At 40.4% G+C, this 16073-nt stretch overlaps 1 protein-coding gene across 1 annotated transcript in view; it reads right to left on the bottom strand.

The window, feature by feature from the left end:
• The window catches only part of SIAH3 (siah E3 ubiquitin protein ligase family member 3), a 60645-nt gene extending 52432 nt beyond the window's left edge, over window positions 1-8213 (bottom strand). The window contains exon 1 of the mRNA XM_067562761.1: window positions 7915-8213. Within this exon, the coding sequence (XP_067418862.1) occupies window positions 7915-8049 (135 nt within the window). The 5' untranslated portion in view covers window positions 8050-8213. The remainder of the gene's footprint in view (window positions 1-7914) is intronic.
• Window positions 8214-16073: the final 7860 nt, after the last annotated feature.

Below are 16073 nucleotides of genomic sequence, written 5' to 3'. Positions count from 1 at the left end.
AAAATTTGTTGACATAAGATATGTCGACTTTCAGCCACCGCTATGTGGTTGACGTCCACACTGCTCTCCTGGAGTCGGTTGGAGTGCATCCTCACCAGGAACACTTCCACTGACTTAAGGGGCAGTGTGGGGAGCTGAGAGACCCATCCCTGTGGGCTGCCCCCTCCCCCAGACTCCCTGGTACCAGTTGGGATCCGGGTCAGCCACTCAGGGACTTCTTCTCCCCTCCCCAGTCCCAGCCAGACTGTAGACACAGGAGCTGAGAAGCAGCCGGCTTTCAATTGGAGAGGTGAAACTGACAAGAATGACAGCCCCTCCACTGCTATAAGGGGATGCAGTAGCTACACTGACACAGCGTCGCCCTAGCTCTGCCGACAGAAGCCCTTCACCTCTCGTCAAGGCAGTTTTATTTTGTCAAAAAAAAAATGGACAGTTTTGTTGACTGTAGTGTGTACATCAGCACTGTTTTGTCGACAAAACTCTCTAGTGTAGACCAGGCGTAAATCTCTCTGCTTTTACAGTTCCTGACTATCTTCTTGTGGGTGATTGTTTTGCTGGTGTAAACTATCGATAGCTGACCTGATTGCACTGAAAAATCTGTTGATTAAATTATTGTAAACTTAATTTCAATGAGTTGAATTGCAAATACGGAACCCAATCCTGCAGTGGAGTCTGGGGAGTTTTACTTCAGTCAGTGGGAACAGGAGTAGGGCAAAATCAGGTTACTAAAAAGCAGGCAGGAAAATCTTTTGCTTCAAATTTTCGCACAGCTGGCAACTGGCAATGTGAGGAACAACTGAAAGGAGGGGAAGGTACTTAACAGAAAGAGAACGGCTATGAAAAAAAATAAAAATGAAACAATCCGATAAGGTGTTTAAAGCCTTGACAGTCAGCTTTTCAGTTTCCAAATAAAACACCTATCTGGACAAAATGGCATGCTAGGAAATTGCTCACATTTACAGCTGAATCCAGACCAAAACCTCAGCTTTGATCACACCCAAACTCTGGCAAAGTTTGGATCTGGATTCCAATCAACTGAATTTGGCAGCTTCTCTCTACTCACATTATAGCATCTATTCTAAAAATTGAGCGTATGGGAGAAACTATCACCTAGATCCCATTGGATTTTTTAAAGAAAGCCTCACCTTATCAAACTGAAACTGCATTCCTTCCCTTCCCACCTTCCAGACACAGACCTGGGGCAACATCTCTGAAGGCAAATGAAGGGGCCTTTTATTTTCTTTTGTGTATGTGTAATTGTAGTACACATGAGGGGTGCCAGATTGACAGCTCTGGAATCCTCTGTGTAAACTGACTCTGGTGGTTATTGATCCCTCTCATATGGCAGTAGCATTAACCTTTGTCACCCTCACCCAGGTCAGATGAGTAGGACCAGGAAATAAAGTCCAGTTTCTTATCAGTATGCCTGTGTCTCATAAATTTATTACAGCTTCTGTTTATTCCCAGGACAGGTTCAGAATAGGTAGTGTCAATGTAAAGCTTCCCGACTCTGTACTGGGAATGTGTCTTAACTCTGATCTTTTAGGAGGATGATGTTGGCAACTTGGACAATTTTACTGTGAGTCTCACAATTTTGAAGGTTTTCTATAAGCCTCCAAATGCTGGAGCTGGAGAATCTCAGCTTTCATTTAAGGAAGAAAAGTAAGTTTTTAGCCCTCATGGGTGCAGAGAAAAAGCTTAAAAACATAGCCCCTAATTCTCCAACAGCAAAAGAGTCCAATATTTATTCTAATTTAAATCTCATGATTTTTTAGCCAAACCCATGATTTGGGTGGGGGGCCTAAACTCATGATTTTTGAACGCTTGGAGTTGGCAGTACTGAGTAAACTACAAAGCGTGCCAATTAGTGCCAGTTGTGATTATTTTTGTGTGACACATGTCCACAGGGAACCAGACCAAGACCTTTCAACTCATTTCACATCGTCAGACCTTTCATTCAAATATCTCTTTCGTTTGCACCCACTGTGTTAGCAATGGTCATCATATGGAGCTACCTACCTCCTGAAGATGTATTTGGCCCATTATGTGCAATAGAATTTAAGGACTATATTGAGAGATGATGGGTCTAGTGTGTTGTGGGTGGGGCTGATGGATCTGGCAGTGTGTGGGGACCCTATTAGATAGCTAGTTATAAACACCTGCTGTCAAATCCCCTGCTGAGAAGGTGGGTATTTCTCTAATATTATAATAACTACACTGTGGTCTGCTGAAAATATATGACTTCAAACTTCTTGTGAGGAATTTTTTTTTTTAAATTAAAAACATTTTAAAAATAACATCCAATCTCAATGCCAAACATAATATGTACCTCCTGCCCCCATCCCTGGGGCTGTATCATGACAGACAAAAGCAACAGTGAATCTCTCACACAGGGAGGAAAGTTTAAGAGGATTAAGTCAGAAACTATTTTTCCCTCTATTTCATTTGCTTTATGTTCTGTAAGGAGAGATCACAATTGCTGTTCTAGGCGATTACATTTAAATTCTGAGCTGCCCAAATTTTAAACTGTAAGTCTGTGTTAGACATTTAAAATGAAGCCCTTGTTGCCCTGTGCTAAGCCTCTGTGGTGTGTGTGTGCCTTTAAACTCAAGGTTAATTGGTTACAATAGAGAAGAACTCCAGGGATTAGATAGATAGAGGCATTAATAGACAGTCTCCCCCAAGGGAGAGTTGGTGAAGCATACTCCGGTATGCCTTTGATGAAGGAAAAGGGTTGTGTATGACCCACGGACGTAGCAAACTGGGGAGGTTTCTTGACTGTTTGTCCCGAAGCTAATTTCCAGGTTTACATTCTGAAGCCTGTTCAGCTGAGGCTGTGGTTAAGGGGAGCAGCAAGTCACCTGTGGTTGGTGCTCTCCCTAGGGACACTGTGCTCACACCAAAGGCTTTAGCGAAAGCTTTTACCTCTTCTTCAAGTACTGTGTCAAGTCCAGATTTAGGAATAACCTAAAACTAATAAGGTTTAAGCTATCAAACGATCCATAGTTTATAATGTATAGTAGTATGTGTATACACATTGTATTCTGAACGCCCTCTAGTGGTTATTATTACTTTAGTATTTCTTAACATGGGGGAAACTGCCTGAGTAACTAACCTAGCCCGAATCCTGAACAAGAAATGAAGAGTGTCTGTGTGGGGAGAGCAGGGGAAATATAGCAGAGAGGCTTTTTAGCAGCACATTTCAAGGTAGGCCTCTCTCTTTCCTTACACTAAAGAAATAATTAAATCCCATGTGTGTACAATACACCACAGCACTTAATCCTGGTTCAAAGTCTGTTGGGGATAAAGTGGAATACTACGCAGCCTGGCTGACCAGTGTGCACGGAGTATTATAACTGGATTAAAAACCCTTCTCTTCTTCAGTTAAAGCGGATTAGTTTGGGTTTTTAAGATCTGGTTATAACAGTTTGGCCCTGTGAGCTGTGTTATACACAGTTTGGCTACAAGATTAAACTGTGTTTAGGCACCTCTTTAAATATGGTCCTTATGATAAAGTCATGAGAGCTAAAGGTCCTTCATAAATGGGGAAAGATGGTCTTATAACAACAACACATTTCTTTACACAGAGAAAAGAATGAACATCTGAAATGGGGAAGGTGCCATTAGTCACCAGAAGTTAGTTACATAGTCACAAGGGCATAGATTGTAAACTTTTGGGGCCTGTCTTTTTATTGTGTGTGTGTGTGTACAGTGCCCAGCACGATACAGCCTCAATTCTTGATTAGGGCCCGTAGTCACAACTTGTAATAAAAATAGTATATTTATTATTAATAATTAAGGAGGAAATACCCCATCGTAAGGCTGAACTGCTGTAGCGAAAGGAAAGAAGCAGAGACTTCCGAGTTCACTGGTCTTCAGCCATCCTTATAATGTCCCTCCTTCCTATGTGCTGTTTATGAACTGAAGTATAAGACATGAAAGAGCTGATAACTTCACCACCTCTCTTGTGGTCTGATTAGCAGGATTTGGAAGGAAGAGGTAACAGGGGTTGAGGAACCTGTACGGTGGAGTTATCATTAATAGGAAAGAAAAGAAATGCATTGACCCTTCTTTACACACACACTAGCATACATTCCTATTCTTTCCATGCACACAAAGTATTTAAAACTTTCACAGTAAACTAATGGCCTTAAACAAGGAGCTATAAGCACTGCTTCTTTAAGCAATTCCCTTTAATTATCATGGTCTTAAAGTGTGTAATCATTTAGCTAGCGTGGTTAGGTACATAATAATGCTTTTGCCTTTTATTTCAAAAGGGAGGCATCACATTGTCTGTATGCTTGAAGGAATCCCAGGTTGCTAAGTAATGGATATAATATGATTGAGAATGAAGGTGACCTATAGAAGCATGGTAAATACATGATTTTCTCTGCTCAGCAAGTGAATTTTGATCATAGCTCAGCACATGCCTCTGGTTTTAAGAGGCTTCTGGCATTCTTGGGAAAGCTCATGAAAGGAGAAAGTACAAAAAGCTGCAAGGAAGAAAAATAGGCTTCAAAAAAACCTATTTATACCCACATAAAACAAAGAAAATTGAGGGCGATGGTTGTAATCTTGTCTGTCCTTGTTTACAGCTGCCTATGTTAGTCTGTCATACGAAGAGAAAATATCAGCAGATCAATACAGCTATCTGCATTGACATTTTCACATTTTTTAAAAATACACTAAATGGATTATAAGCCTCCCTGGTTAGCAGTCTTTTCTGCCTGAGGAAGAATATATGCTTCTAAGTGTGTATTTTACTGCCAACATACAGACCGGCACTGAAGGAATTGGTACAGTAGCCCTCTCTTTACAGTCATTGGCCCGAATTCTGATCTCTGTTACAGTACACTAGAGTGAATCTGGAGTAATTCCATTGATTTCATTGGAGTTCCTCTGGATTTACCACGGTGTTCGGAAGACCAGAACTTAGCACAGTGTCTCTGCAGAATATTAGCATTTCCCTGCATTATGTGAGTCAGTGAACACCTTGGTAAATACAGGATCACTGAATCATGTTAAATGTATATGATGTGTAACCACAGGTCCTCAGATTGGGCTTGATCCTACACTCATTGAAAGTTCCTATTGACTTTAATGGTGCAGAATGAGGGCCCTGGTACAAACCGATGTCAGTGGAGCTATGCCAACTTACACCAGTTGAGGATCCACCCTATGGGATGTGTCAATATATCTGATCAGACAAAGAAATGTGATAAGCCTTTCATTTATTTTTCATAGTACAGTAGCAATCAGATCTGTGATCCATTGCGCTAGGTGCTGTACAGATCTGGTTGCTACTGTAATAGCAATCCCTGCCCAAAGAGCCTACAACTTGAGTGAGGAAAGTACGTGTGCTTATGGCCCTTGTTCTCAGTCAGATTTGTACTCGTGACATATTGCAGAATTAATTGCAATTTTTACTCTTTTTATATTTTAGGATTGTCCAAAAAAGAAAGTTTGGTTGAAATGACCAAATCATTGATAATAAAATATGGGACATCGAAGCTCTCATAATATTGGAAGTCACCTAAAGTGTAGATTTGGCTTTTTATTTTAAAGTAACACATCACTTCTGTTTTAATATATTGGGACACTTTATTTCTAAAATTCATCATTTATGTAATGTATTATGTATTTGTACAGTGCCTGGCACTACTGGGCCCAATCTGCTTATGGTCTTGAGATGCTAGCAGCATCACAGTTAAATAACAGTCATCATCAATATTATTACCAAATTTGGAAATCTTTGAAAATATTTAACTATTATAGAGCTCTGTGTCAAGTTTCAACTAATATTTAGATCCTTTATAGACAGAAATAACTTTGCAGCCTACTTCACTTTACACGTCATATTTGTGTGTTGAAATGATTTCTTGACCACTCTCATATTCCCCCTAGTGTTATAATGTATGGAGTGAAACACCCTCATTGGGCCTGATTCTGCAAAGCCGCCCTATTAAAGGAAATGAGAGTTTTCAGTATGGGCTCAATCCTGCCATTCCACCACATCTGAAACTCCCATTTGCATCAGTGGGACTTTTGCATGTGAGGTCTGATCCAAATCCGAGTGAAGTCAATAGGAAGACTCCCCTTAACTGCAGTGGGCTTTGGCTCAGGCCCCTGGAGGGCTCAGACATAGTGAACTCAGGTATTTATTTCCAGGGATAAAGAACAGAAGAGCCAAATTGTTTCAAAGCTTTGGAATGTACAAAGTGCAGCTCCAGCATGAGAGAAATTGCTCTGATTAAATGTGGGCCTAATCTTCCACGGTGCTGAGCGTCCACCTTCAATAGGCACTTCACATCTTGCTGGATTGGCACCTCTATATAGCTCCTCTGTACCTGCACTTGCAATAGCCTAGGACACTCATTTCCTCCTTCTTGTTGTTTTTAATTAGAATGATTTGATGGTCTCCTGCTACTGTGATACATCAAAGGGGTTAGGATAGAATTATCCATTTTGTAAAAATATATCTTTCATCCATTTAAAAGTATAAATATTTCTTTCTACATAGTGCCTAGCTATTTTGAACAGTCATATACCATAGGATAATAGGTTTGGGATTTTTTAAATAGGCTGCACTCGTGGTGGTGGTGGTGTGGGAAGCACTTTGCAAGTGATAAGATGAGACGTGAGGTAGTGGCTAAACATTCCATTTGCACCCCTGTAATGCCAGCCCTACCTCATCTGCCTCGCTGGGGGCTCTCAATGTGCTGTCAGCATGCTTAGAAATATACCTTCCAGGAGTGTCTGTACTTCTAGAAATGACCTCTTCTCATCAGTCTGACTCCCAAAGTTAGTGTTGTCTGACACTGTAAATATTATTCCTAGAAGCCTGCGTTTTGTGGGTGCTACTTTCTGGAATAATAAAAAACAAGGTCAGGGTGGCAATAACCAATGGCCAGATTTTTAAAGGTATTTAGATGCCTAACTCCCATTGGCCCCAGGTTCTGAGGCTAGCCCCGTTCTCTCAAAGGATTCTCTAAAGCCCTATGCTGGGAGAAGGTTTCCTTCTGAGTTCCTGACAAGGATTTTGGAACAGCCAAAGAAGAGTCCGCCTACAGAATACATCTGTTCATTTTAAATAAGGCTAGTGCATGGGAGGACAGGACATTGTGTTTGAGTCAGGTTGGTGAGGACCTCCAGCAAACCAAGATGGACATTGATAAAAATACTAATTTGTTACCATAATAAAACTCACTAGTTGCTTGGTTCCTCTCTAGATGAGATCATAATAACTGGGTTTTGGCATAGACTCAGCTACTGCCCGGCTGTGAATGAAAATCTAGACACTTAATAAGAGAATATAGCAAGTGGGGTATTTTTACGGTGACTATAAATGTTTTTGCTTTATTAAGGCAAATTTAAACTCATGACTAAAATATGTTTTTCAGTGCCAAATGACGTGGGGCACTTCACATGCTGGATGAACGTGTTCAAATTCCTCTTAGAAGAAATGGACAAACACTCAAAGAAAACCTCTCTCCCTTGCACCCTCTTTAGATTGCTAATCAGCAGCATGTTCCCCCTCAGTATCACACAGTTCGGAAGGATTTCCAGGATCTGTGTTAGTAACGTTTCACAAAAGGAAACAGATTTTCATTAAACGAACTTTTCCAAAAATTTTGCCAAACATTTGCCTCTTGAATACTTAATACACAGAAGAAAGGGAGGAGGGGATTTCTAGAGAGAGAAGCAACAACTTCACAGTATTCCCAGTAGCCACTGACTGCTTCCCTTTAGCTCTAAAGTAAACCAAACAGAAAGACCACATGAAACAGTCTCTTTGCCAGGACTGTAATGTGTTAGCAACAGCCTGTCCTATCGTGCAAGAATATCATTTCACTGCCTATGGAGAAACAACTGAGTAGCATAAAACACTGGAATAGAAATATATATTTAACTCACCTTTAGGCTGTGTGTTGGGTTCACAACACAGACAAGTTGCCCAGCAGCTGAAAAAACCCTCTTAGCCTTGTAATGTTGAAACCTAAGGTGAATAAGATCTAATACAGCCCCAAAGCACTGGGTGAAGAAAAGCATCACAACTTTGTTGTTGTTGTTGGGTGAGGAAAGCAACAAAGGAGACTGTCAGTCCTTGAGACTGGGGAAGGAGTGCAGTCTGTGAGAACTACACTCCTGCACAGCTTAGCATGCCTTCATATTCATCATCAAAATAAGACCGTTAGAATCTTGCAGCAGTGGGTCAGCCAATCAAAAGGACCGAAATGTTATCCTTGAGGTCCAGAGACAGCCAATAACAAATTGCCCCCCCCCTCTACAAAAACTCCCTGATGAATTGAGGCTGGTGGAGAATGCATTATGGAGCATTAACATATATCAGCACATTGCATTTATCTTGTGATTACAGTCAGCCATACATAATGCTGTGGAGATATGCAGACAAAATTGATTGTTTAATGTCTCCATTTATTAATTGACTTAATTTAACACAAGAGCTCTCTAATACCAAGGCTAAATGTAAAACATTTAAAAAAAAACAACCCACCAGTAAAACTGTTAGAAAGTAGCCAAAAGGATTAAGTATACGTCTGTGTTTTACTTATAAAAGCAGCTTGGGAGAAAAATCAAATAGTAGAAGAGTATTACAATGTCTTCTAGGGATTAAGTAGAAGCAGATCTGTATATATAAGTAAATCTATAGGTGTGTGTGTTTGAAAGCTGCAATTAGGATTTATGGCACTCTGGTGCTTTCTGAATCTTATTCTCAACTATTTTACAGCAAAGAAATTCCAAGCGCCCTAATACATCTTTCTTAAAAATATTAGACCAGCTCTTCAGCTGATGTAAATTGGCACCGCTCCATTAAGTCACTTGGAGCTACTCTGATTTACACTAGCTGAGGATCAGATCCACCGCATCCAAAATGAAGTAATTATTGGATACTGGAACTAAGAGAGCACAAAAAGGCATAAAGCATGCTTCTAAAAATAATGAAATACATGATGCATGAATGCACCCACATAGAGACTAACACTGAGGGGAAAGTGGCTTGTAAATCAATGGAATAATTATAAATGTAGAAGGCTTTTACTTGTCATTCATTTGCATATTGGTGGGCAGCAAATTGCTAATTAACCACTAGATTGTCCTAGACATTAAAAATGGGACTAAGATCATGCATGCAAAATAATATGCTTTTCTATACTATTACCAATATATCTCTACTTCAGCGGGCAAGAGACATTGCCCCAAACCATCAGGACTTGTTAAACTTGAATACATAACAGATTTTACAGGGGTGGAAGTTTCATAGCAAACGTGTGGCTCAAAATGCTTATTCGTTTGGTGGGGCAATCCTGATATGTTGCTCAGCTTGTTAATAAATCAAAGAGGGCTAATTTAATTAGCTCTCTGCCAGTGCTTCCTATCAGCGTGCTATTTAGGATTGCTGGCTAAGTACTCAGATGGCTTATTTAGCCTTTGTAATCCTTTTCCCTTCAGAGTGGAACAGATAAAAGTAGCCCTTTGTTGTTTTTTTAAACGTGAGAGCAGCCTTGGCTCAGGATTCTGCTCAAGACAGACAAGCCCACATAGCGAGCTAGCTCCAATTTGTGACTGAATTGTCACAACTGCTAGTTCCTAAATCAATACTGTCTCTGCCAGACTGCAGAGGGTTTTTGCAAAAACCTTGACTAGATAAATGTGTGGGCTACTGTGAAATTCTGGTACAGTAAGTGATGTGAAGAGGGGAAAAAATGGGGAACAAAAAGTTTGCTTTAAAATTTGAACAAAAGATATTCCTTGCAGTTCTGGGAATGTGTATTGAGAAATTTTTTTCAAGTAAGTTTGAAGAAGAACTGAGTAAACAGTATAATGAATGTATTTGATGAAATGTAGTCTTTTTTTTTTTTTCTCTTTGTGAATTCTCTACACACTATCAGTTTTTTAAATGTATTTGTTATTTGAAATTGTTCACACACTTTATGTGAACATATTTCAACCTAAGAGTTGTCAAAGCACATATTTTGCAAATAATTTCTAGTACTAATAAATGTTGTTCATGTCACTTAAGTCACATGGGATTATTTCTGTTTCTCTGATTGGATGGTTGAAATGTTTATAAACAGTAAGGGCCAGCTTTTTAAATGTATTTAGGAGCCTGAAGTTGTAGGTAGTGGGATTTTCAAAAGTGTCTTGGTGACTAGCTCAGACACTAAATGACCAATCAAAGAGACTGTAAGAGGGCAACACACTGATATTTTCACGCGTCTTTCACATTACACAATTAATCTTCCAAATAACTATTCACTGCTATGATATGTTTGCTGAAAATGACCTGGAAGTTTGTGAATACAACTGAAGGTATCTTGTGGTTGTTATTTGCATGCAGATTTATCAATAGTCTTACAGAATTTGACCTAGTTATAAATTATAATGCATAAATACTTTATAATTTACATACCCTTTATTTCTATTTTAAGTATACAAGACCTAGTTCTCCTCTCCCTTACATGAGTTTTCCACTGGTGTAACTCCATTGCATTCAATTCACACCAGTGGGAGTGAGAGGAGAATCCAGCCCAGACACTGGATTTACTTGATCAATACAATTTAATTATTAATCCCATGTTTACTACTAGTAAATCCCAAGGTAATTAATTCCACATCATCTGACCATAGGCTAGATCCTTAGTGGAATCTGAATCTGGTAAATGAGCACAGCTCCTGTGATATCAGTGAAGTAATGTGTGTTTATAATTACATAATACTTCCCATTATGCTGTTACTGCGTAGTACTAATGTGATGACAGGTCAACCATACAAAAAGAGAATATCGGATCTCTAATGTAAGGGTTAAAATTGTTCTGGTGTGTTCACTGGACCTTTATCCCTCCCCCGCGCACACACACACACACACGCAAGCTGCAAACCCTTGTTAATTTGTCAACATCCCTAACCATTGTCTGGAGCAGAAAACAAGTGGCTACACTGTAGAATGTGACAGGGATGGTTCAGCTGCTGCAGTTGCAGGGGTCCCTCAGATCTCGGAGTCTGATTCCATCAGAGCCAGAGGGAAACACTATTGTGAGGTTTTGCTGCTCATGCTCCAGGGCTGAGCAGTGTGGAGTACATGCTGACTGAGAGCTTGAAATAAGACATAGGTTTCTAACCATCAGAGGAGTGAAGTTCTAGAACTGCCTTCCAAGGGGAGCAGTGGGGGCAAAAAAACTAGCTGACTTCAAAACTGAGCTTGATAAATTTATGAAAGAGATGGCATAATGGAACAGCCTAATTTGGCAATTGACTGATCTTTGACTACTAGCGGTAAATATGCCCAATGGCCTGTGAAGGGATGTTAGATGGGGTGAGTTCTGAGTTATTACAGAGAATTCTTTCTTGGGTGTCTGGCTGGTGAGTCTTGCCCACATGCTCAGGGTTTAGCTGATCGCCATATTTGGGGTCGGGAGGGAATTTTCCTCCAGGGCAGATTAGCATAGGCCCTGGGGGTTTTCGCCTTCCTCTGCAGCATGGGGCATGGGTCACTTACTGGTGGATCTCTGTACCTTGAAGTCTTTAAACCATGATTTGAGGACTTCAATAACTCAGCCAGAGATTATGGGTCAAGTACAGGAGTGGGTAGGTGAGGTTCCGTGGCCTGCATTGTACAGGAGGTCAGACAGATGATCATATTGGTCCCTTCTGACCTTAAAGTCTATAATCTCTGTGGAGAGACTGAGCCCTCTGGGGAGTCAGGAGACCTGTCTCTCCACTGCTGTGGTCCACTCTGTTTTCACTTACACATGTACACAATGAATGCAGGTGGTGTCAAATGCTATCATTATGCATGTGTGACTGCAAGGGGCCGGGCAGAGGTGAGGCAGGCCCAAGACTTGTTCCCCCATGATTCCGCACCATCCTCAATCTGTGTGGCACAGACGTTTCAAGGTATTTGTGAGGAGGTCACACACTGAATGTTGGGCCTTCCAGCCAGCAGCCTCAATCAAATGACTTCCTAGACTTGCTTGTACCAGCCTGAGACCTAAGTTCCTAGAGAGACTATTGCTGTGTTAATATTTTCCAACTCTCCCGTAAGTACCACGTTTTTGCAGAGGCAAAGTGTCTGTGTAAATTAAGCATAAACAAGGCAGAGAACAAAATGGATGAGAAGTCAGGACTTATGCCAGACATGAGGTGAGGCTGCAAGGAGGCTGGGACCCTGTAGCTATCTAGTAACTACTAACACACTCATCACTTTGGTGGCTAAGCTCCTGAGGCTAGATATCCATTTTGCCAGGTTTGTTTTTAGCTGGAGTTGCTGAGGTGAAATTGAGACTCTAGTTAGAAACTGCAGGTGTCCAGGCATGAAGGAAAAAAATGTACATGGAAAGGTTTCAGTTTGATGACTTTTTTTTTTTTTTTTTACTAGACACCCTGTTTGGGATGACCTTTTTAAATTTTGCCTTCTCTTCCTCCTCTCCACTTCCTTCCTCTCTTTGGGTCACCGCTGAAAGGTGACAGGCTGTCAGTATGTTGGTCCAAATTCTGTTCTCACTTACACCTGCGTAAATCCACATTAATTTCATTGAAATAAAATAAACTCTGTTAGATTTACTCCTGTGTAACTCAGGTTGGAATCTGTCCCATTATGTGCAGGCGGAAGGAAATTAAATGTTTTTCAGACACCACTTGTGACAGCCTGGCTCCTGAGGAAGGATGAGGCAGACACTGCTTGCAGGACGCAGTGCTTTATTAGTATCTACTCAGGCAGGTTATTAGACTGCTAACATGATCCTATTACTGACTCCCTGTAAGACTTCAGGCAAGGCTGCTTGACATGGGACATCCATCCCCATATACATATGGCTCATAGATTTATAGTACCTTAGAATACACAGGTCAAGCAAGTGTGCTGCTGCCGTCATGCAGGTACAGCCTGGATTAGTGCATACTACATTCTGCTTTGGGGAATGAATCCTTGTCCATCTGTCCTTCTGTACTGACCTTTATAGCTACTAATTTATTATTTACCTTGACACTAGTTCTAATGCATTGCAACATCACTACCTGACCCAAGCTGCACATCCGTTTTCTGCCTGGCAAGAAACCTGATGTGTCCATTCACTGGGTAATTTGAAAGACACCAGCTACAGGAATGGCCATTGTTCAAGTAATAGAGACTGCAAAAAGTAGCAATAAACTAGAAAGGGAGGAGATGACTTAATCAATGGTCTAAGCTGAAGGTTTCAAATGCCTAAACATGGCACATTTTACTCAACCCTAGCTCTTTCCAAGGCTGGATTTCATTCCTGTGTCTTTTGAATGCAACTTTAACACCAGGGGTCCTGTCTGCAATATCTTGAGTTTAAAAATCTCCTGGCAGATTTTATGAGTAGGAGGGTTTGTATCATGTTCTTAGTAAAAAATGTCACTCTCACCATATATGGCGCCCCAAATTGTACATCTGGAACCTGATTCTGTTCCCGTTGATGTTAGTGGCAAAGCATCCATTAGGCCTGATTTTTCCACAGCAGTAAATCAGAAGCAGTACCATTGAAGTCAATGAAGTGTAAAACTAGTGTAAGGGAGAGGAGAATTAGGCCCATAGATTTTAAATCTGGAAGGACTATAACGGCTATATATTCTGACTTCCTGCATAACATAAGTAATTTACTAGCACTCAGTGATTACTGCATCAATCCCAATAATTTATGCCTGAATTAGATAATATATTTTTAGAAATTCTTGGTTTAAAGACTTTAAATGATAGAAAATCTACCACCTCTCTTTATAAATTGTCCCAATGGTTATTTACCCTCACTGTTAAAAATTTGCACCTTGTTTCCAGCTATTTGCCTACCTTCAGCTTCCAACAAGTGGATCTCATCATGCCTTTGTCAGCTAGATTAAACAATCTTGCAGTATCAGATATTTTCTCCCCATGTAGGTAGTTCTAGACCATGACTGAGTCATGTCCTAACATTCTCTTCAATCAGCTAAATACACTGATCTCCTTCAGACACTCCTTGTGAAGCATATTTTCAGACCTTGAATCATATTAGTAGCTCTTCTAAGAACTCTCTTCAGTTCTCCAACATCTTTTTTTTAAAATGTGTACACCAGAACTGGATACAAGATTTCAGTAGTGGTCTCACCAGTGCTGCATACAGAGATAGTATCGCCTGCCTGCTAATTGATATTTCCCTTATTATGTAGGTATACATAGTATGTTAGCTGTTTTGGCTTCATCATCACATTGAAAGCTCATGTTCATTTGACTGTCTATCAGGACAAGAGCTAGTCAACATTTTTCCACACAAAACCTATTTTTCTCAAAAAATGGAGTTTAAAAAAAAATTATACTTGTGAAAAACTGTTCGTGTTTTCAAAATGTTCCATTTTTCATTAAATTCTCCATATTTTAACCAATATTTTATTTCAATTTTACTGAAATTTTTATCCAAGATTGTTTTTAAATAACTCAGCAATTTTCATTTCCCAAGACCCCAGTTTTCAGCAAACAAACTCCCCCCCCCCCCCCCCCCCCCCCCGCAATCAATAGCAATTTGGAAAATGATTTAGATAAAAATGTCAGTAAAAATATCAAGTGAAAATGTCATGGAAAATTGTACTAACATGGGGAAATCGGGAAAAATTCTGAAATTTTCCATGCAGTTGTTTATCCATTTTTCAACTGGCTTCAACCATGACCCTTAAATTCTTTCCAGAGTGTCTGCTTCCACAATATAGTCCCCCAGTCTTTACATATGGCCTAAATGCTTTGTTCCTAGATATATAAGCTTGGTTTGGTTGCATTCAAATATGTGTTGTTTGATTGCACCCAGTTTACCACGTAATTCAGATCACTCTGTTTCAGTGATCTGTCCACCACCATCATTTACCACTCCAATATTTATCTCTTCAAATGTTATCAGCAATGATTTTATATTTTCTTTCAGATCTTTGATGGTAATATTGAAAAGCATTGTGCTGAGAATCATCTCCACTTGTTGATAATTCCCCATTAATTATTACATTTTGAGAGCTATCAGTTAACCAGCTCATATCCATTCAGTATGTGCCCTATTCATTTTCTGACATGCTAATGTTGCAATTAGAATATTGTGCAGTTCTAAGTCAAACACCTGACAGTTTAAATACGTATTTGTGAAAAGGAAAGAAGAATGAATCCCACTGACTGCATGGAAGCAGAAGTAAACCCCAGGGTCTGCTTGGGTGCCAGCCTCTACTGCAGAGGTGGCTGCATTTCAGTGATGCTGCAATGGAGAGTTTGAAGAGTGCTTTGGAAGGAACAATATTATATCAGAGTTAATTCTGATGATCTGCTGTTAAAATCAGTTTTCGCTGTCAATCTCTGGAAACATGGGGCCTGGTTCCCCACTCTCTTCCTCCCGTTTTATGCCAGAATAACTCTGCTGATGTCATTCTTTCTGCTTATGAAATGGGTTCTTAGAGAACTGAAATTGTGGGCTGCCAGTGGGTGGACTGTGCTGTTGCTGGCTGACAATCTGGGAACTAGCTGTGTTTGTGTGTATGGGAATTCAAAATGGCTGTGGCTGTGTGATAGTCCATACTCTTTGTGTTTCTCTTTGCGCCTGTCTTCTATTAATTCCTCTTGTGTGGGAACTGCTTAACTGGGCCTTCTTGGCTCAGATCCTCACCCCTGGATATCTCTTTCCTGGCTTTCCATGTGAAAGCATATGACTGTGGCCATACCCGACTCTGCAAATATTTTCTTGGTCCCTGGCTTCTGTTTCTCAGGCATTCACAGAGGACCCTACCTGAGCCACCCCCCCCACACAACAAACATGAGTTAAGCTACCATAGATATGTCATTTTTACGAAACATTCCATTCTCTTCTTGGATCTACTTATTGACTTTGCCAGCTGTGCTCTGCTTGCTCCTGTCTTGATGAGGCTTCTGCTTGCAACTTAGAGCAACCTAGTGGCCAGCTCATGTAACTTCAGCTACGCAGGTCTGGACCAGTCTGTCTGCCACTGGGTGTCATCTTTGACTTGGCCATCTCTCCTCACATCAAGGCTATATCTAAGTCTTGCTAATTCTTTCCGCATAACATCTCTCA

The sequence above is a fragment of the Emydura macquarii genome, unplaced genomic scaffold (assembly GCF_026122565.2).
Source record: "Emydura macquarii macquarii isolate MOO-44397 ecotype Brisbane River unplaced genomic scaffold, CSIRO-AGI_Emac_v2 contig_2473, whole genome shotgun sequence".
Taxonomy (NCBI): Eukaryota; Metazoa; Chordata; order Testudines; family Chelidae; genus Emydura; species Emydura macquarii.
Note: the sequence above shows the minus strand (reverse complement) of the source record. Positions and strands in the feature narration are given on the sequence as shown.